The sequence below is a fragment of the Lycium barbarum genome, chromosome 5 (genome assembly GCF_019175385.1).
Source record: "Lycium barbarum isolate Lr01 chromosome 5, ASM1917538v2, whole genome shotgun sequence".
NCBI classification, from domain to species: Eukaryota; Viridiplantae; Streptophyta; class Magnoliopsida; order Solanales; family Solanaceae; genus Lycium; species Lycium barbarum.
In genome coordinates, this window is record NC_083341.1 from 6710449 (window position 1) to 6733539 (window position 23091).

The following is a 23091-nucleotide window of genomic DNA, read 5'->3' on the forward strand; positions in this document are numbered from 1 at the left end:
ATGACAGGGGTATATTTGAACCAAAACTATAATAAGGGGTATAGTTGGCCCTTTCTAGAGCTGTCAAAATGGGCTGGCCCAACCCAACCCAACCCAACCCTAACGGGCTAGGGAGTTAAATGGGTTAGGACGGGCTAGCCCTTTTTATTGAAGGGCCTTCAAACTGGCAGCCCAACCCAGCCCTAAGCGGGCCACGGGTTAGGACGGGTTGGCCCTTCAATAGAAATTGAAAGTAAACTGAGACATCAAAAACGGAAAAAAAAAAAAAGTCACAACCTGTCTTCATTGGCAGCCACAGTACAAATTGCATAAAAAATGATCAATTCAAAACTGCTACCATCTTACGTGATTACCAAGCAGTAAAAGCAAGATAGCCACTGGAAAATCACCAACCATTATAGGTCTTCAGTTTAATAACAAGTGTATTATATAAGATAATAGTAATTAACATCAAGCAAAAGAATGAGCAGAAACATAGTAACTAACTGGTCAACATTTAGCAAGCCAAACTTCTACAGTTTGATAATCCAAAAAACATACAAATCTTGCACTAGAATTCTGCCCAGTCACAAAAATAAAATCCTGACGAGTTAAAATTAAAAAAACTAGTCAATTAAAGCTTAACAACTTCATTTCAACTTGCAGCTGTAACATATCCAGAAGGACCAGAACCATCGAGCACATTTGAATCAACATGAGGTATCGTTTCCTTAACAGCTTCATCTTCATCTATATTTTACATCACATACAAAATATTAATTAGTTAGCCATTAACAAATAGATTAAGAAAAACAATAGTAATTTAACCAAAGAAAACATTACCAACATTAGGCCAAGTAAATCCATGCAACCAATTTCTTGTAGTAACAAGAGTTTGGACATTCTCATGATGGATACAACTTCTGTACTTGGTAACAACACGACCACCAATACTAAACGCTGATTCTGATGCTACAGTAGTAATTGGAACACTGAGTACATCACGTGCCATCACTGAAAGGTCGGGATATTTCCTTTCATTTTCCTTCCAATACTTAATAACATCCATCCCATGAAACTTCTCATAATCCAGCTTCTGTTCCTCCAAATAAAGGTCCAATTCTGACTTTCCAGCATTGCAAAAAGATTCACTCTCGAACATTTTAAATTCCTATTAATTTATAATATGAAATGCAGATTATAAAAATAAAAAGAAGAGGAAGAAATAGGAAATATAATTGCTTGATTAAAAAGTATCACTTACACCAAAATGAATAAGAGAATTCATCAAGAATAAAGTAAAAATTACTTACATCAAATAATCTGGATTCCTTTTGTTTGGATCGGCTTCTTTCTTGAGTTGGTTTACTCAAAATAGTAGAAGTAGTTGCTCCAATTTGACTATTTGCATAATATTCATAGAGCTTGTACAATTTGTTTTTTCATAGTTTCAACCTTCTCTTGTGCAGAAGCATCATCTACCTTAGAGTAGCAATACCTTAAAAGTTGCAACTTGAAGCGAGGATCAAGGATTGCTCCAAAGGCAAGCACTACACTATATTTACTCCAATATTTATCAAACTTCTTGGACATTCTTGAAGCCATTTCCTTAATAACTCCATCTAGATTCTGTGCCTTCTCCATCAGCATGCATTCAATTTTCCAAACTTGCATAAAGTACAAGTTGGAGGTCGGATAACTTGAACCAGAAATCAAGTTGGTTATTTCATGAAAAGGTTCCAAGAATTCACATATTTTTTCTGCCCTTCTCCAATGATCAGATGTAGGACAATGAGTGTAATTTCTATCAACCAACTGTAGACTGGAAAAAGCTTTTTCATACTGTAGTGCACTCTCAAGCATCAAGTATGTTGAGTTCCATCTGGTAGCCACGTCTAAACGTAAACCCAAATTTGTATTAATTCCCACTTGCTTAACACATTGCTCAAACTTTCTCATTCTAGCATCTGATCCTTTGACGTACTTCACACTTTCTCTAACTCTAAACAAAGCATCATTAGCTGCTTTCAAACCCTCTTGAACAATTAAATTCAGAATATGGGCAGAACAACGCACATGAAAGTACTCACCATCACATAATAAACTCTGTTGCAAACTAAGATGCCCTTTTAAAATATTTTGCATGCTATCATTATTAGTCGCATTATCCAAAGTGATAGAGAACACCTTCTTATCAATGCCCCACTCTTTCAAACAATCATATATAGTTGCAGCCAATTCTACTCCCGTGTGAGGAGGAATCATACGACAAAAATTCAAAATCTTACTAACTAACTTCCAATTGTCATCAACATATGAAGCAGTTAAACAAAGATACCCCTCAGAAGTACCTGCTGTCCAGCAATCAGAAGTTAAGCAAACTCGATTCGGAATCTTAGCTAAGACTTGTCTTAACTTTTCCTTCTCTTTGAAATACACTTTTTGGACATCCACAACAGAAGTGTTCCTAGATGGCATTATTAATTTTGGACTTGCATAATTTTCCCAAGCTCTAATTCCATCATATTCAACAAAAGAATACGGCAAATCATGCTTAATGATAGCTTCAGCAAGCATTTCACGTGAAACCAATTGGTCTATTTTTCTAGACTGTATTTTACCTTGTTTATCCATAAACATTTGACCCAAACTGTGGTATTTCAGTTTTTTACATCTAATTAAATGACGTTTTAAATGTGATGTTCCATAGTTCTTACCTTTGGGTCCTGGAGTAGAACCAACCCGATATGGATCTTTACAACCTCTACATATTGCCCTTTCCACTCCATCTTTATCTCTACCAGTCTTCTTGAAATAAATCCAAACATTCGATTTTAACTGCCTCGGTTTTTTCTGTTCAAGTTCTTCATCTTCAGGTTCATTCACCTCTAAACTAGCTTTAGGTGTACTATGATCATCATCCTCCATGGATGTTCCTATAATAAGATAAAAAAGAAGATTGTTAAATAATATAAATTCATTATTCATTCTCAAACAGGGTTGTAGACTTGTAGTAACAATAAACATCCAAGACATATTAACAGTAAGAAAACCCAATATTTGGCTTCAATTCTTTACTAAAAAAAATACAAAGCAGGACAAAATTGAACCCACAATGGAAGTTCTCGTTGATATTATCAAGATTTGGAGAGTATCTACAGTAGTTTGTGGAATTTTGATAATTTTGCTTTATAGAAAAAAGGTACTTTATAATTTTACATATGCTCCAACCAACATCTAATCAAACACAATGCAAGTTCTCGTTGATAATTTTGCTTTATAGAAAAAGGTACTTTATATTTTACACATGCTCCAACCAACATCTAATCAAACAAGACTTTTAACTTAATAGCAGACATAGCTGCACAAAAGGGTCTCATTATGTAGAAGAAACTGAAAAGAAGATGTTGATAACGAAAACCCCAAATCGATTATAAAAAATCAAATCAATTTACAAAGTAAAAAATAACACTCTTTATGTATGGAGAAGAGAAATTACTTACCAGGTTTTGACTTATTGTGCTTCTTCTTCACTCGACTCAGTGGAACTGTGGAAGGCTAAAGAAACTAAGAAAGCTGCGCAGAAGAAAAGAAAGTGATGTTAAGAAAAGTAGAAAACCCTAGTGTCTTTTTTAGGCTTATGTTTATGTATTATGTATTAGTACCTATTTTTCTTCCTTTATGTTTTCTTGTTTAGTTATTTTAGAATTTTAAATTAATAATTAATTAATTAATTTTGGGCCTCACGGGCTGGCCTCGGCCCAGCCTCTGAGGCTGGGTTTTTGAGCCTCACTTCTAAATGGGCTGCAAAATGCCTAGCCCAACCCCACTTAATTAAAGGGCTGGGTTGGGCCGGACTCACGGGCCAAGCCCAATTTGACAGCTCTAGCCCTTTCCCAATAGTACATGAGTATATTTGGCCCTTCTCCGATTAATTAAATGACAACGTCAATCGGGTATCTGTGCACTTCTCCTCATTTTTGTTTAATAGGCTAAAAGCCCAAAACAAGACGGACCATTAGCACCCGACCGAAGTTACAAAGTCCAAACCCAGCTAGCAAGGAACCTTCTTTTGGAAGGAACTGAATTTAAAATTTGAATTTGAAATCGCAGAGAGAGAAACAACAATGGTGTCAAAATTAAATATGAAGGGTTTCTGTAGGCAAACTGGTTTTGGACATCTAAATCACGGAAATGCATGTAGAAATTGGAGATTTTGGGTCTAAGCCCTTGAATTACTACATTGATGTGTTAAACATTGAAATGGACTCGACTAGGAGTTGTAGGATTATGAGTAATTCGGGTACATGATTTATTTCGAGGTTTGACCACGGGGCTCGGGGTTGCACTTGGATTTCAACCTGTGGAATTGGGTTCAATGGATTCGTCTAACCTCGTTGAGTATTCTTTTGAACCGATCGAGCTCGTGTGGTGGATAATTGGATCGTAAAAAGCAATTCATGAATGTTAAGCTAGTTCGGACCGAGGTAAGGCTTTGACCTCAATTAGGAAATTTTCTCCAAATGATATTGTTCTACATATACTATGTATTATGGGGTACCATATATATAAGGTGACAAGTATATATACATATATGAGATCTATAAATATCACAATCCAAAATCTCTAGTCGTGACTGTTAGAAAAATAGGTAAACATAATTGAAGAAGAATTGACTTTCTTTCAGGATATAATAAAGTCTGTGTTATACCTGCAAACTTTTCATATGCTACTTTTGGAGTGTCCTTATATTTATAGATTTTGAGAGATGACTTTTCAGAATAGTTATGCCTTTTCATGAATCTGTTCAATTTAAGACCTCCAAATATTACAAAATATCTAAAGTGACTGGAACCTAACAAGCCACTACTTGCTAGGTGAACCATCAACAATAAATTTGTCATCGTAATTGTTTGAAACAGTTCTGTGATCATGGAAATAAGAATGACCTCAAAGCAATGGAAATTCTAAAACCAATATGATGCCTGACAACACAGCCTAAACTCAAATACATCCATCAAGTAGCATTTGAGATAGATCAAATTAAATACATAGTTTGAGATACATAATCTGAAAAGAAAGATATTGCATAGGAAGGATAGAAGCTGCTCCACAAATAAATTGAGGACGGCTCACTTTTACTGAAAACTCCACATGCCTCGAACAAGATCAACGAGGCCCAGTAACATTAGTACACTAATTAATATAACTTATCATGGCTAAGTGATTTAATGGAGTAAAAGTACATGTTACTTAATTATTGTTGAGTAAAATAACTCTATAATCAAACACACGTCATGCATATATTGATTCGATCTAAATATCCGATGCGGATAAGCTTTTATTCACATATAAGGCAAGGATGATTGCCTAATTTATTTTGGTCAAGGAGACAATGACACTTGTGACCATAGCATCTTCTTTTGTCATGCAGTTAACATAGATCTCTCTATACTTGTGGAACACATCATCCATCAAACCATTACCATCACCAAAATGACTGACAAGTAAAGGTTCAGCAACAGCTCTCATACATTGGGCCATACTTTCACCAGAAGCATCTAAATGGAGTTCTGAAGTTTCCAAGCAATTAATGGTGAAAGATCCTTCCTTCTCAACTACATACATCACTTCTTCAGGAGATGGACAGTATCCAGGAATGTTGAATGAATTCACTTTCTCTTCTTCTACTGAGCCCTGCATTCATTATTTTATTTATGAGTTTAACTTTTATATGTTGATAATATACAATTTGTAAAGCTCCGTAAAATTTTCATGATTTATTCAGGCTTATAACGAGCTTAAGAGAGTAAACTAATTAGCCTCGAAAGTAATGACCTCAAAAGGGAATGGTTACTTTTTATACTTAAAAGATATAAATTTTAATTTTTTTATCTATAATCACAAAAATATCATGACATATTTAAAATTACAAATTTTAAAAGTTTTTCTTTCTTTCTTAGTATAGTCAAATTAAACACTGACATAAAATAAAAGGAAAGAAATTATACAAAAATATAACGTTTTCATAGTATTTTAAATATCTATTCAAATTATGTTAAATTTTTGTTTTATGTCTATGGTCGTGTGTGTATTTTAAATTTGATTTTACCTCTGCAACCAGCTCTTTGAGGGCCATGGACAAAGGTTCCACCAGGTAGCGACACCCTTTGCTAAAGCGATCTTCATTTTCTTTGCCCATCAAGGTCAATACTATACGTCCACCTTTCACCAATTCCTCTGAGCGATACTTGAGAAAAGTTACAAAATCTCTTTCATATTGCTCATAATATGCTTTATGAGCGCTTGGTGGGCTTGTAGTTGCTGCGTAAATATTCTCTTTGTTATTCTCTATTCCATCAGGCACCTACCACAGGTGAATCAAAACGTAGAGTCAGCTATCTAATATAAGTATGATTTTATTATATATTATTTTTATTTTATTTCATGTAAGTCATTTTCTTTGTAATAGAGATTGTCATTTTCTTTTTATTTTCGTTTGTCTTATCCATAAGATATTTAGAAAGATATTTTAGTAACTTTTGATAAAATAAAATAAAAGTGAGTGACTATCCATAAGATAAATACTTCACAAGAAGCATGACAAAACCACATACAGTAAACTCAAAAAAACATGAGCAAATCTTGTAAACTGAATACTATAATTTCAAGTTTATATGTATAAAGTAAATCTTGATTAATCAGGTTAATGAATTCAGGTTACGATATATATGGTTATATAAAAGAATATATATGAGATATATCTATGAAATATACCTGAGAAAGCCAGTGGAGACTGTAAGAAGAGTGGACAAAATGTAGACTTTTGGAAGGAAAAAGTCTAGAATAAAATGAACCAGCAACTCCTGTCACAAAACATTTTGGTGGATCAAGTCCATCTTGTCCCATATTTTGTTTGTTCAAATCTTCGTGGAATGCGGGCAACAACCGGAAAATGGTATTGAAATCATTGCCAGGAAGATCATTCAAGAAAATATGAAACTCCGGCGACTGTTGACAATTGTTTTTGCATTCTTCATTAATAGTTTTAATGAGTTGGGAGACTGGCAAGAAAGAGTTAGGTCCAGAGGAACAACCTAAGTCTGCAACGCATATGGTTTCTGGTGAAAGGTTGCGGTACAGAGCAGTTATAGCTTCATCATTTATTCCCTTTGTCATGAGGATCACCTTTTGCTGCACATAATTCAGCGTATGTAAATCAAAAGGAAATGAGTTTAACTTTTATGTATTTCCTAAGTAAAAGAATTTTTAGATAGACAAATTAGAATTTAGACATTATGTGCTTATAATAGGTTCGAATATTATTATTTATTTTACTTAGTAAAATTTTTAACACATATAAAATTTGAGCCAAATATAATGAGTTCAATGAATCCATAACCCTTAACTACATTCGCCCTTGAATTTTTATGCTATGGGTTCAATTAAATGATAAATTAATTGCCACCATCAATTCAATTTAGAAAGTAAAGCAAGTTAATTATTATAAGCAGAGGCAAACCTAACTTGTAACCCATGGGAAACTGGAATCAGAATTCGGTTTAAGACTTTAATAAGTAAAGCAAGTTAACTGTCATAGCCATAGTAGAATCTAACATTTAACTTATGTAACTCAATAGCTTTTTCCCGATCACGTATATATACTAAATATTTATAATATTTGATTATTGAACACAATTAATTATTATATACTAACTTGAAATCGCTATAAATCCATGAGAGTTTGAGCATAAAAGGATATTGTTGTTCATAATTCATGAGAGTTTAATTTATAACTCCATTACGAAATGAAACGTTTGTGTATTTATATATACCTGAAGGAGAGAATTTTTTGCATAGCTAGCGACTCCAGTTCCTCCATTCATGTGGAAAAATTTCGCTACTTCCATCTCTCCCTCTCCTAGCTTGGATCTTTTTTTGTGATCACCCATTTTTGGCTTGGAAATATTTCAATAGGGGGGTTGCATTGTCACTTCCTTTAATAGATGGGTGATACCTAAATGATCCATTTAATCCCCAAAATTGCCCCCCACAAGCCAACTAAGAACCTGTTGGAAACCATGGTGTGATTGTCAGGCCGCGTAATCTATGTATAATATAAAGCTAGGCATAAATAATGTGATGTGACATCTTTCTATAGCCAGCATTTGTATTTATCTTTTTCTCTTCCTTTTTTTTTTTTTTTGATATTTTTCTACTTCAATAAATTTAATGCAATGGAGTAATATGGCAAAAAAAAAAAAAAAGAGTAATATGGAAAAAAAATCTGATAAGACGGTTGTGTCTTAAATTGAGCCACGTAATATGTTGTATATCAATACGACTTGCAATCATCTTTCTCCCTTCTTTACTTGTCTTTTTTCACCTATTAAATTTTTACTCTTAATAATATTCATAACTCTCATGCTCTTCAAGTTTTCATATTCATAACCCAAAATATTTAATTTAAAAATCTAAGATACCTAATGGTATTCCTTCATATTTATCTATATAAATTCATATTTTTTGTTTCATGAGACTCTACCTAAGATGATTCTCTATTTTCACTGCAATATTCTATTAATACTTTTGTTTGACTAGAAATGCTTAACTCCTAAAGTAGTAAGGCTTTGAAATTTACTCCCGAAGTAGTAAATACTCTGCAGTCTACTCCCGAAGTAGTAGAACTCTAAAATCTACTTCCGAAGTTGTAGAATCCTAAAAATTTACTCCTGAAATAGTAAATATGCTCAAATCAACTCCGAAAATAGCAAGTTCTGAACTTTTAAATTTACTCCTAAAGTAATAGTAAACCTCGAAGGAGCAAACCTCTAAACTTTATTCCCAAAGTAGCAAACCTCTAAACTTTATTCCCAAAGTAGTAAACATTTAAATTTTACTCCCGAAGTAGTAATACTTTAAACTTTACTCCTGAAGCAGAAAGAATCAGCAAAATATCTGAGAAATTCTGAAGGAATATCTTCTTGTGCTTGAGCAAAATAGCGAGTTGTTAATGAACATCGTATTTCAAGTATATTTGAATAATCACATATCATTCCCTGAAGTGCATGAAGAAATACCTCTCCTGGAGAGATAAAATAACAAGGGATATACATGTTATTTTTGTGGTATGAAATTAAGGCATTGCAACACGTACCTGTTGTACATATAAACATCTTGAATAAGTTTATTAAAGTATCATTTTAAAGCAAAAGGAGCAAGAGTAAAATGCTTTCTACTATAACCACATTGATACATTATGGTTAATTGTTATTGATTTCCTTGAATGAAATAAACATTAATGTATCTCTTCCTGAAGGATGTGGTTATTATGTGGTTGCTGCTTTGATACAAAATATTCAGATGTTAATAGCTAATCTCCTTGAAGGAAATATTTGAAATACTGAAGTTTAGAACTTAACGTTTACTTTTTCAAATTTATAATTTTAAATTGTCTTTTATTTTCATTTGATTATTGTTCTCTTTCATGACGTCAGTAGAGTCTAATCAAATTTTCTTTCGTGATACCACAAGTATCTAAAAAATATTTGGTAATAGAAACTTATAATCAAGGGCTCCAGAAGAGCTAATTGTTTATCTACAAGTATCCTAACACCAGCGGCGTCCAAATAATATCTGATCATGGTAAATAGATTGAAGTCTTTTGAAAATTATATATGATAGCACCATTCATCCTAGAGCATAATTATTACGTCAGAACACAATTGTAGTAAACCTGATGTTTACTGACAATAAAAATGGTTATATTATTGAGACTAGAAATGATTGGAATATTAATTATCTTCAAGTTACCACGTGTAAGAAATACGTATGTGAAACGTTACCCGAGCATGATTAGATCACATACCATGATAAACCAGAAGTATATTGATATACAATCTCAAGCAATAGTAAACCAGAAGTTTATTAAAATAAATAGCACTATCATCGTGAACTTGAAGTTACTAGTATGCATAATTTTATCAGTTGACAAAAGCATTTCAGGGGTCCTGATTTAAATCTGATGTGTTAATTCAACATTCGAAATATATTGAAGAACTAGAAGATTCTTCAAAATTTCTTTTATGTTGCTTGTTCTCATGATAAGTTGATTACACCAGCTAATATTGGGACTAAATGCCCTAAATTCTGTAAAATATAAAAGGTGAATGTGGACTCGTTCACCTGCGATGTGATGTCTTAAATAGATGTATCTATGAGACGGTCACATTGGCGTTTACTGTCAACCCACAGTTTGAGATTTACGAAGTTGCTTGCTCAAAATAATTGAGTTGAGAGCACAATTTTTAGAATATGTAATTAAGATGTTCATCTTAATAATGTTGGTTTATATCCGAACTGGGTTGGCATTGAATGTCTTTGATAAATAGCTAAATCATTGCTTGAGAACAAAGCCTCATGCGCTAGTCTGAGATATGATATATTGCATACAATGACACTTGTATGTTGCAGACCAATAAATTATGATAAATTCTCTCCTCACAATTGGCTCAAGGTCAGGAATCAAATATTTTCATCTAATAGCTTTTATTGTGCGGTATATGATTAATAGATCTATCATGATGCACACAGATGGATTCTCCAAATAAGATGGGGATATATGTTAGTTTGTCTAATGTACGGGGGAGAGATATAAGCAGCTAAAGAACTATATTGTGAATTATCATTAGTATGATCCTCATTCAAAAGATAGTTCAAGACAAATGCCGGAAGCATTTGTTGACCCAAAATTAATCTCATATTTTCGCTACAAATGCTCCTATTGAATGTCCCTGAAGAACAAGTCTACAACATGCATGAAGCATAGTAGACGAACCAGTTCCAAATACAATAATCCTTGAAAAGGGTAAGGAGCAAATTATTTAAATGTTCATAATAAGGAGGCAATGTGCTCTTGAAGAGCCTATGACATAACACCCCCTGGGAGGTTCAGGAACCTGAAAATAATGAACTGATGAGATCTCAATAAGTTAGGTCGAATTACGAACCGGTATAAAATGTTATCTCGTCGACGATATTGTATAAGGTTGTGAGGATCTGAATTCTACGTCTCTTAGAGCATGTTGATGTAGAAATAATTACCAAGTGAAATGATATATCTTGGTAAGCGTAAAGCTTATTGGACCGGCAGTCCAGGCATCAAAAGATGTCACGTCATTTAAATACTAAATGGAAGCTGTCACAGTCTATATGTCTTTTTTAACAAAATTTATATGAAAATTTCTGAAGGATTCAAAATGTCTATAGCATATACAAGTTCTTGGGAAACTTGTTCATAATCCTGATATGGATTAAATCAGGTAAAGTGAATATGATTTAATCACCTTAGTGAATATTCATTGACGACAGGTACAAAGATGACCCTATCATACAAAGATGACCCTATCTACCCTACCTCTTTACGATAATCAGAACCTTTCATGTTATTGTCAATTTAATGCTTGAATATTATTGGGGATCTTGGAGAGTTTCCAAAAGTAGTACATTATCTGCTGAAAAAAATTGAAATGAGAAATTGAACAGGTCCTTAATACCATATCTTTATGCAATTGATGCATTTTTATATCTCGCTATAACTACGTGCACGATATAGTTTACTCATATATGGAGATATTGAAATAAGATCAATTGCATGCTGCAAATGAAATCCTGACATGAATGTATTTATCCTAACAAATATTCTCAAGTGTTTTGGATATCCAAGGCGTTCATATTATTGACATAAGAGTTCGATCCAGGTATGTTATCTCTTTCAATAAAGTATTACAGTCATACCATGTTATATACATGATAGTCAAATCATAGAAAGATAACAACAGATAGATTATGAAGCGATTCAAGAATGTACTTGGCGCGATTGTAACTCTATTATATGGTGATGATGCAAATCTATCTAAGGAATGAAGATATAGATGATCAACCAGTTCGTCAAATGATAATTTGAAAGATCTGATCACAAAAACACTGCCAACATCAACATATGATATGTTGGTATAAAGGATCGGAGTACATCATCCTCAAGAGTTCTGTGATGTTTTAATCGGGGTGAGTGAAATACGCGCTGTACTTTTTTTTCCCCCTAAATCAAGGTTTTGTTAAGGTTTTTAATGAGGCGGATAGCAATGCGTATTACTAGATACGTGTACTCTTTTTTCTTCACTTGGATTTTTCCCAGCGATTTTTTTCTTTTAAGGTATTAACGTGACACAAATCTATTAATGAACATCCAAGGGGGAGTGTTATAAATACACATTATTGTGTATGTCCATTCAAATACACAGTCATTTGATTAAGCTTACAATCAAGCAGGCAGCTTACACATAGCTCAAACAGGCAGCTTGCCAGCAGCTTCTCAAAAGCCTCGCACTAGCTTCCTGAAAGTCTCGCAGCAGCTTACTTTCTTTTATAAATAGGAAGTCAATACAATTCAATTGGAAATCAAATGAAAGAGCAATAAAATATATATCTCTCTCCCGAGCTTCTTTGACTATATTTCTTGTTGCCTTGTCCTTTTAATATTATTTTATTTTATAACAATATCATATTACTTTTACCTGATACTAACATAGGTTATTTACCATATTTTGTAACTTACCAATCAATATTATACATTTTTAATATAGTTAACATGAGTACTAGGAATGACCAATCGCAAGAGCAATATTTCCAGTGTCATTGTGATTCAAGATCCCGATACAGGAGCCACTAAATTATCCATTTAGGATAAGTCGACGTTTCATTTAGCAATTACCAAATGTAGAAGTAGTAAAATTCGAATGCGGTTATTATTTGATATTGTCAATCTAACGCTACATTCAATCAATAATTATTTTTCTTATGCAACCAATAAAATATTCTATTGTGTTATTTCAAGTTTTATGCTGAGAATTGTTATACCAAACAATCTACCAAATGACCCCTGGAAAAGTATGTAAACCAGCCAAATCTGACCCAATTCTGTTGAACATTTCACGGGCTGCCTTTTTTGACACCACCATGTAATTTGTATCCACTCTTCAAAAGATTTTCTACATATATTTATTTTCATACATGCTGCGTCTGAAGTTAGACTTAGAAAAATCAAACTCTAGACATAGAGTCAAAAGTTGCATATAAATGAAGTTCAAGAAAATATACTTGATCAGCCACATATGACGAATGTTCTGTTAAAAAGACTGAATTTTAGTCATATGTGTCTGAAATTTAACCATATAAAACTTTAAATGTTGTGTTTGAAGTTAGCCTTTGTCCAGACTAACTTCAACACCGTATACTCGAGGTGGATACACGTGCCAAAAAAAAATATTAAAAAGCAAACACAAATTAAACGGAGAAGGGCCAAATATACCCTTTATTATACTTTGGGTTCAAATATACCTCTGTAGTTATATTATTGGATCAAATATACCCTCCTCAGTTAAAGTTGTCTAAGGTGGACGTCCTATTCTACGTGGCACTGGTATTTGATGATGTGGAGGCATTATCACCTCATCACCCCCTCTTAACCCATTGTACTCCTCCCCACTTCCACCACAAAAATTTTGGGTCTAAGCCTGATATACAGTTTACTCATATATGGAGATATTGAAATAAGATCAATTGCATGCTGCAAATGAAATCCTGACATGAATGTATTTATCCTAACAAATATTCTCAAGTGTTTTGGATATCCAGGACATTCATCTTATTGACATAAGAGTTCGATCCAAGTATTTTATCTCTTTCAATAAAGTGTGTTATATACATGATAGTCAAATCATAGAAAGATAACAACAGATAGATTATGAAGCGAGTCAAGAATGTACTTGGTGCTATTGTAACTCTATTATATGGTGATTATGCAAATCTATCTAAGGAATGAAGATATAGATGATCAACCAGTTCGTCAAATGATAATTTGAATGATCTGATCACAAAAACACTGCCAACATCAACATATGATATGTTGGTATAAAGGATCGGAGTATATCATGCTGAAGAGTTCTGTGATGTTTTAATCGGGAGGAGTGAAATACGCGTTGTACTTTTTTTTCCCCCTAAATCAAGGTTTTGTTAAGGTTTTTAATGAGGCGGCTAGCAATGCGTAGTACTAGATACGTGTACTCTTTTTTCTTCACTTTGATTTTTCCCTTCGAGTTTTTTCTTTTAAGGTATTAACGTGACACAAATCTATTAATGAACATCCAAGGGGGAGTGTTATAAATACACATTATTGTGTATGTCCATTCAAATACACAGTCATTTGATTAAGCTTACAATCAAGCAGGCAGCTTACACATAGCTCAAGCAGGCAGCTTGCCAGCAGCTTCTCAAAAGCCTCGCAGTAGCTTCCTGAAAGTCTCGCAGAAGCTTACTTTATTTTATAAATAGGAAGTCAATTCAATTCATTTCGAGATCAAATGAAAGAGCAATAAAATATATCTCTCTCTCCCCCAGCTTCTTTGACTATATTTCTTGTTGCCTTGTCCTTTTAATATTATTTTATTTTATAACAATATCATATTACTTTTACCTGATACTAACATAGGTTATTTACCATATTTTGTAACTTACCAATCAATATTATACATTTTTAATATAGTTAACATGAGTACTAGGAATGACCAATCGCAAGAGCAATATTTCCAGTGTCATTGTGATTCAAGATCACGATACAGGAGCCACTAAATTATCCATTTAGGATAAGTCGACGTTTCATTTAGCAATTACCAAATGTAGAAGTAGTAAAATTCGAATGCGGTTATTATTTGATATTGTCAATCTAACGCTACATTCAATCAATAATTATTTTTCTTATGCCACCAATAAAATATTCTATTGTGTTATTTCAAGTTTTATGCTGAGAATTGTTATACCAAACAATCTACCAAATGACCCCTGGAAATGTATGTAAACCAGCCAAATCTGACCCAATTCTGTGGAAACATTTCACGGGCTGCCTTTTTTGACACCACCATGTAATTTGTATCCACTCTTCAAAAGATTTTCTACATATATTCATTTTCATACATGCTGCGTCTGAAGTTAGGCTTAGAAAAATCAAACTCTAGACATAGAGTCAAAAGTTGCATATAAATGAAGTTCGAGAAAATGTACTTGATCAGCCACATATGGCGAATGTTTTGTTAAAAAGACTGAATGTTAGTCATATGTGTCTGAAATTTAACCATATAAAACTTTAAATGTTGTGTTTGAAGTTAGACTTTGTCTATACTAACTTCAACACCGTATACTCGAGGTGGATACACGTGCCAAAAAAAAATTAAAAAGCAAACACAAATTAAACGGAGAAGGGCCAAATATACCCTTTATTATACTTTGGGTTCAAATATACCCCTGTAGTTATATTATTGGATCAAATATACCCTCCTCAGTTAAAGCTGTCTAAGGTGGACGTCCTATTCTACGTGGCACTGATATTTGATGATGTGGATGCATTATCACCTCATCACCCCTCTTAACCCATTGTACTCCTCCCCACTTCCACCACAAAAATTTTGGGTCTAAGCCTGATATATAGTTTACACATTTATGGAGATATTGAAATAAGATCAATTGCATGCTGCAAATGAAATCCTGACATGAATGTATTTATCCTAACAAATATTCTCAAGTGTTTTGGATATCCAGGACGTTCATCTTATTGACATAAGAGTTCGATCCAGGTATGTTATCTCTTTCAATAAAGTATTACAGTCATACCATGTTATATACATGATAGTCAAATCATAGAAAGATAACAACAGATAGATTATGAAGTGAGTCAAGAATGTACTTGGCGCTATTGTAACACTATTATCTGGTGATCATGCAAATCTATCTAAGGAATGAAGATATAGATGATCAACCAGTTCGTCAAATGATAATTTGAAAGATCTGATCACAAAAACACTGGCAACATCAACATATTGTTGACACCCAATTTTGTCCCTCCTTTATTTAATTTTATTCACTCGGGCGTCTAACTGACGAGCCAAATACTTTATTTTTCACTACTATTATTTTCGCTACTTTTATTTTTAACATTACGAGTATTACTTTACCACAAATTTTTAATGATTCGTCATCATTTCATTTTTTCGGATTTGGACTCGTTAAATTAATTACTAGACAACACTTTCTAAAATCCTTATTTTGCTACATATTAATTACTATTTATCTTCACATAATAAATATCGTACTAGTTACTGAATTAGAAGCCCGAAAATAATTAAAATAGCGGAGAAAGGACCAACAATTTTCAGCCAAATTAATGGCCCAAAATACCAATATAATATTATTTCCTACTCAAATAAACAACCCACATTTTAATACCCAACCCACATTTATATCAGCCCATATTTGAATTAATAGACCGGCCCAAACGAATTATTGACCAGCCCATTACCCGACCCGGTCCAGCCCATCCTTTTCTCCTTTACCCTAATCCCTAATCCCTCTTCCTCTCTTTCTCCTTCGATCTCCGCCTCTCTCCCTCTCTTCTCTTCTCTTTCGCCTCCCTCATCTGTCTGCCCCTCACGTTCCACACATCTCCCCCACTTTGCTCTGACACCCCACCATCTCCACCACGCCTCCACCATGCCTTGTCCCCTCTGACTTCGCCCATACCCCCCACGTTACCCCTCTGACGTCTCTGTCCCCCACGCTCCTCTCTCTCCTACCTTCAACGTTCGAGTCAACATATATGGCCAAAGTTTTTTTTGAAATTTCTGAAAAAGGGAAAACAACTGTAAAGATTCGGATTCGATTTCAAACGGTTCTTGTTTTGGAGCCAAGAATTGGGAGTCCGAGAAACCCTAGTTACTTAGCCTATAAATACCACGTTTTAATCCTACAATTGGGTCAGTCACCAAAATCCCATTTGAAATACTTACACTTTCAATCGCTATATCCGGATACCCATTTGAAAATTAAGTCGTTTTACTCTTTCGGCTTGTTACTTCGAGTTCGAGTAGATTCGACGACCTCGACATCCCAGTTCATTGCGCACAAAACAGGTAAACTTCGATACGTTTATTACTTCTAGTCTTTAGTTTCTGTTTTTAATTAAATTTTAGCTGATTCTGCTACTTTTAAATTATGTAATTTCTTTGTCGTCGTATTATTCCTTTGATGTTTGGGTGCTGTTAGGATAGAACGTTAATCGCTGAAATGAATTTGGAAATATATACCGTAATTCGGATGTCTGGACTGATTTGCCAAAACTCAGAACCCATTTAGAACTAAATATACATATGGTATACAATGAACTATTAAGATAAGGCGAAGGTATATATTCGCTATACGTACGATATACACACTGGGTTGTGTATATCTTAAGTATATCATGTATATAATTAAAGCAGGTCAATACTGTCCCTCTTTTGCTCTATTTGTTCGAGATAATGTATACTGTTATGAATGTAATTTATCTGGGTTTAGGTGTGATGAAATGATTACATGACATATCGATATCGGTTGATTTTATTTGGTCCGCAAGATCATGGCTGTTTGTTTAAACTGATAAGATTAATATTGAATGATTAGTTTGAGACTTAGGCCAATTTACCTTGTCATCGCTGTATGGTTTAAGTCAAAATCGATTAATCTTAGATGATAGTGGCTCATCTAGTCTCTTATAGTCTCTGTTGCCTTCTGTTGATTAACATATTGGCACAATGATATTTGGTTTAGCATTAGATCCCAAGTGTGATTAAGTCATTATCCTGTCATGGTCTTTGTCATGATTAACTGATTAGTATGTCTCTAACCCAGCTTAATTATTGCCTAGCCTAACCATGATCATATGATGTTGTTTGGTTCTGGTTTAACCCATAATAGAAACTGTCTGTCTATGGTGATTCTAGCATATTTAGCATTTTTTTCATTTCTGTTTTGACTATAACTTAATAATGTAGTCTTAAGTCATTAAGGGTTGTAGGTATCCTCTCTAGGCTTCAACTTGAACTCAATCATTATTAAGGCATCAGTGATTCTTTCACGTGTGTAAGTTAACTGTGGTTAAGTTTGTGTATGTTGCTTTGGTTGTACTGGTTCAAGGGTTGTCAAAGCCATATAAATTGTTTGTCTTGGTCCAGTTTGACATGATGTAGCTTGCTAATGCATGGGTAATTGTGAACTTGTTCATCTTGATCTTTTAACTTGAACCAGAGTTGAGCCTGATGTCTCAATACCATGTCTATAATGTGTTTAGCATGATAACAGCCCTAAGTTGTTTGTCTAAATATGAGGTTTAAGTTAAACCCCTTTCTCCCTAACTTGGGTGACTAAAACATTTTTTCCCTGTTATTATGAGTGTGAGTTAAATCTTGAATATGTTGTATGCCATGTCTCCCATAATGAAACTATCAAAGGTTCTCAGTCATGGAATGTGTTTGTTTCCATTTAAGTTTAATAGATCGAGAAGATAATGGTTAGTTTCCATTTAAGTTTGTTTCCATTTAAGTTGATTGATTCAAAATCATATCAACCTATGTATTATCAATATGTGTTATCCCCTTTGGATATTGTTTGAGGTTCAAAGGGAAGTACTTGATTGGACTTGTAAGATTCAGTGAGGCTTAAGTTGATAAGTTGAGGGATTCATATTGATATATCCCATGTATTGTGTAAAGCATGGCCTACTTGCCTGTTCATCCGAGTGTGTAATACCTATCTAGTAATTTCATATCAAACTTAACTATTGTTTTGATGACATAACATGATTTTGTGTTTCTAGATTCGGCTCATACCTGACCATTACGAAATCATAGCATTGAATTTGGTTTGGTATGACCATCAGTACCTTGATTTTTGGGACTGTTTGAATCCTGTATCAACAGTTCATTTGCATTAGTCTTGCATAGTTAGTTTCCTTCTTTAGAACACTGCAGCATTGCATCTCCTTTGGATATCTGTACTGTCCCCAAACTGCTGCTCTTCTCTTCTGCTTCTCTGAACATGAACCATTCTATCTTCTGCCCAGTTCTCCTGATGGTGATTGCCCTATCTGCCCCTTGTTGCACCTTTTCTCTTTGTTTTCTTTCTTGTTGTATGTATATATGATTGATATACGTTAGCTTATACATCCTTATGAATGGGTACACCTGAGATGTACCAAAATACATATAGTATATACACGATCTACAAACTGTTTTGAGTGTATATTTTACGCGTTTAATTTCATTCATCGATCATATACTAATCCTTTTCTTCATTCTTCTTTTTTGCATGAACCTCGCACACGAGTCTTGGACTCGTCATCTCCCGCATTCAATGTTGGGCTAAGAGCCCAACATAATTTCTCTATTGAGTCAGCTACATAGCAGCAGCCAATCCGCAGCCAAACAGAAAAAATAAAATCTGGGTCGAAGCCCAATAGGCCCGACAACTGTAGCAGCAGTCCTAAATAAATGGGCCAAACCCATTTACTCTTTTACTCTTTTCTTTATTTTTATTGTTGCGTATGTTTTTCATTTGCTTTGTATGACTAACATCTCATCTTATTTTATTAACTTAGATAAACTCTAGCGACATTAAGGGTTTAGCCTAGTAAGGGGTAGTTAATTCCAAATTACATTCTCTTCTATTTATGTTCAAAACCATTCATAGTATCGATAACATTTATTTGGGTAGTTGATTTTTTAAATAGCATGACTACATCATTTGGGTTAAAAGAATCATTTCTCATTATTATCACCTTAGGAATTTCAAAATATCACTAATACACAAGATATGAATCCAATTGTATTTTTTTAACATTTTTTCAAGATTTACTCAATTATACATATTTTTTAGCTGAAATTGGAAAGAAATTCATGGCCTTTTATCATATTTTAAAATATAAGTCTAGGTATTCTTATGCTTTCACGTTCATATAACATCATTTTATCTAAAGATCACATTTGACAAATCATTTTTTTAAAAAGGCTATTATTCGTAGGCAAATTATCATACTTTCTACAAATCTTATTTTTGAATAACATTATTATATTTCTCATTTAAGACCTTAGCAATATTTTGAGTCTCATTTAACATTAGAAACTCTTTACGCAAATTATTATGTTTTCTACAAATATTATCTTAAACAACATTATTACACTTTCATTTAAAACTTTAACAACATTTATAAGTTGTATTTCAAAATGACATTAAAAGTACTCTTTTATACATATTATTATTATTCTACAAGTCCTATTTTAAATAGCATTCTTACATATTTATTTATAACTTTAGCCATACTTACAAACTTATTTTCCTTTTTCTATAATGCTATATTTACATTTAGCCTAATTAATTTTAAGTTCGGTCGGTTAACCATTGTTAATGGGTCTTAAAGGGTGCCTAATACCTTCCCTTTAGATTAACTGAACCCTTACCTAGAATCTTAAGTTTCGCAGACCTTAAACACAATCAACTTTAGATAACTACTTTAATAAACTTTAGGTGTCCTAATTCACCATAAATAATTAGGTGGCGACTCCTTAACAAATAACAAAAATAGGAATCACCAATATGTCGTACTTCTACTTTAACTCCCGGGTTAAAATGGGGTGTGACACATATGATATGTTGGTATAAAGGATCGGAGTATATCATGCTGAAAAGTTCTGTGATGTTTTAATCGGGAGGAGTGAAATACGCGCTGTACTTTTTTTCCCCCCTAAATCAAGGTTTTGTTAAGGTTTTTAATGAGGCGGCTAGCAATGCGTATTACTAGATACGTGTACTCTTTTTTCTTCACTTTGATTTTTCCCTTCGAGTTTTTTCTTTTAAGGTATTAACGTGACACAAATCTATTAATGAACATCCAAGGGGGAGTGTTATAAATACACATTATTGTGTATGTCCATTCAAATACACAGTCATTTGATTAAGCTTACAATCAAGCAGGCAGCTTACACATAGCTCAAGCAGGCAGCTTGCCAGCAGCTTCTCAAAAGTCTCACAGTAGCTTCCTGAAAGTCTCGCAGAAGCTTACTTTATTTTATAAATAGGAAGTCAATTCAATTCATTTCGAGATCAAATGAAAGAGCAATAAAATATATCTCTCTCTCCCCCAGCTTCTTTGACTATATTTCTTGTTGCCTTGTCCTTTTAATATTATTTTATTTTATAACAATATCATATTACTTTTACCTGATACTAACATAGGTTATTTACCATATTTTGTAACTTACCAATCAATATTATACATTTTTAATATAGTTAACATGAGTACTAGGAATGACCAATCGCAAGAGCAATATTTCCAGTGTCATTGTGATTCAAGATCACGATACAGGAGCCACTAAATTATCCATTTAGGATAAGTCGACGTTTCATTTAGCAATTACCAAATGTAGAAGTAGTAAAATTCGAATGCGGTTATTATTTGATATTGTCAATCTAACGCTACATTCAATCAATAATTATTTTTCTTATGCCACCAATAAAATATTCTATTGTGTTATTTCAAGTTTTATGCTGAGAATTGTTATACCAAACAATCTACCAAATGACCCCTGGAAATGTATGTAAACCAGCCAAATCTGACCCAATTCTGTGGAAACATTTCACGGGCTGCCTTTTTTGACACCACCATGTAATTTGTATCCACTCTTCAAAAGATTTTCTACATATATTCATTTTCATACATGATGCGTCTGAAGTTAGGCTTAGAAAAATCAAACTCTAGACATAGAGTCAAAAGTTGCATATAAATGAAGTTCGAGAAAATGTACTTGATCAGCCACATATGGCGAATGATTTGTTAAAAAGACTGAATGTTAGTCATATGTGTCTGAAATTTAACCATATAAAACTTTAAATGTTGTGTTTGAAGTTAGACTTTGTCTCTACTAACTTCAACACCGTATACTCGAGGTGGATACACGTGCCAAAAAAAAATTAAAAAGCAAACACAAATTAAACGGAGAAGGGCCAAATATACCCTTTATTATACTTTGGGTTCAAATATACCCCTGTAGTTATATTATTGGATCAAATATACCCTCCTCAGTTAAAGTTGTCTAAGGTGGACGTCCTATCTTACGTGGCACTGATATTTGATGATGTGGATGCATTATCACCTCATCACCCCCCTCTTAACCCATTTTACTCCTCCCCACTTCCACCACAAAAATTTTGGGTCTAAGCCCTAGAATTACAACATTGATGTGTTGAACATTGAAATGGACTCGACTAGGAGTTGTAGGATTATGAGTAACTCGGGTTCATGATTTATTTCAAGGTTTGACCACGGGGCTTGGGGTTGCACTTGTATTTCAACCTGTGGAATTGGGTTCAATGGATTCTTCTAACCTCATTGAGTATTCTTTTGAAACGATCGAGCTCGTGTGGTGGATAATTGGATTGTAAAAAGCAATTCATGAATTTAAGCTAGTTCGGACCGAGGTAAGGCTTTGGCCTCAATGAGGAAATTTTCTCCAAATGATATTGTTCTACATATACTATGTATTATGGGGTACAATATATATAAGGTGACAAGTATATGTACAGCTATGAGATCTATAAATATCACAATCTAAAATCTCTAGTCGTGACTGTTAGAAAAATAGGTAAACATAACTGAAGAAGAATTGGCTTTGAGGCGTGAAGAATCGAATTTCCTTAAAGGGCCCGTATATATATTGGAAAAATTGCAAGCAATTTTTTTCAGGATACAACAAAGCCCATTTATACTTGCAGATTTTTCATATGCTACTTCTAGAGTGTCCTTATATTTATAGATGTGAGAGATGACTTTTCATAATAATCATGTCTTTTCATGAACAAATGTGTCTGTTCAATTTAAGACCTTCAAATATTACAAAATATCTAACAGTGACGGGAACCTAAAAAGCCACTACTTGCTAGGTGAACCATCAACAATAAATGTGTCATCGTAATTGTTTGAAACGGTTCCGTGAACATGGAAATAAGAATGACCTCAAAGCAATTGAAATTCTAAAACCAATATGATGTCTGTCAACACAACCTAAACTCAACGACATCCGTCAAGTGGCATCTGAGATTAGATCAAATTAAATATATAGTTTGAAATACATAATCTGAAAAGAAAGATATTGCATAGGATGGATAGAAGCTGCTCCACGAATAAATTGAGGAAGG

The 23091-nt window shown here is 33.6% G+C and overlaps 2 protein-coding genes across 2 annotated transcripts; both read right to left on the minus strand.

Annotated features, from left to right (window-relative positions):
- Positions 1-376: 376 nt before the first annotated feature.
- On the minus strand, positions 377-3626 carry LOC132640281 (zinc finger BED domain-containing protein RICESLEEPER 2-like). Its single transcript, XM_060356804.1, has 4 exons — positions 3483-3626; positions 1293-2915; positions 823-1150; positions 377-729 (listed from the first exon to the last, which is right to left on the minus strand). Exon 2 carries the CDS (start codon positions 2905-2907, stop codon positions 1396-1398), a length of 1512 nt encoding a protein of 503 aa, XP_060212787.1. The 5' UTR covers positions 2908-2915; positions 3483-3626; the 3' UTR covers positions 377-729; positions 823-1150; positions 1293-1395.
- Positions 3627-5048: 1422 nt separating this feature from the next.
- Positions 5049-8028, minus strand: LOC132640282 (S-adenosyl-L-methionine:benzoic acid/salicylic acid carboxyl methyltransferase 3-like). Its single transcript, XM_060356806.1, has 4 exons — positions 7815-8028; positions 6757-7173; positions 6092-6346; positions 5049-5676 (listed from the first exon to the last, which is right to left on the minus strand). The coding sequence occupies exons 1-4, from the start codon at positions 7929-7931 to the stop codon at positions 5350-5352; spliced, it is 1116 nt and encodes a 371-aa protein (XP_060212789.1). The 5' UTR covers positions 7932-8028; the 3' UTR covers positions 5049-5349.
- Positions 8029-23091: the final 15063 nt, after the last annotated feature.

What these genes read in the sequence shown, in the direction of transcription:
- LOC132640282 (XM_060356806.1), bottom strand. Translation starts at nt 7,931, where the DNA reads ATGGGTGATCACAAAAAAAGATCCAAGCTAGGAGAGGGAGAGATGGAA. An exon ending in GTCTCCACTGGCTTTCTCAG is followed by an intron (nt 6,347 to 6,756) that starts GTATATTTCATA and finishes CACCTGTGGTAG; the next exon opens with GTGCCTGATGGAATAGAGAA. An exon ending in TCAAAGAGCTGGTTGCAGAG is followed by an intron (nt 5,677 to 6,091) that starts GTAAAATCAAAT and finishes TAATGAATGCAG; the next exon opens with GGCTCAGTAGAAGAAGAGAA.
- LOC132640281 (XM_060356804.1), bottom strand. Translation starts at nt 2,907, where the DNA reads ATGGAGGATGATGATCATAGTACACCTAAAGCTAGTTTAGAGGTGAAT.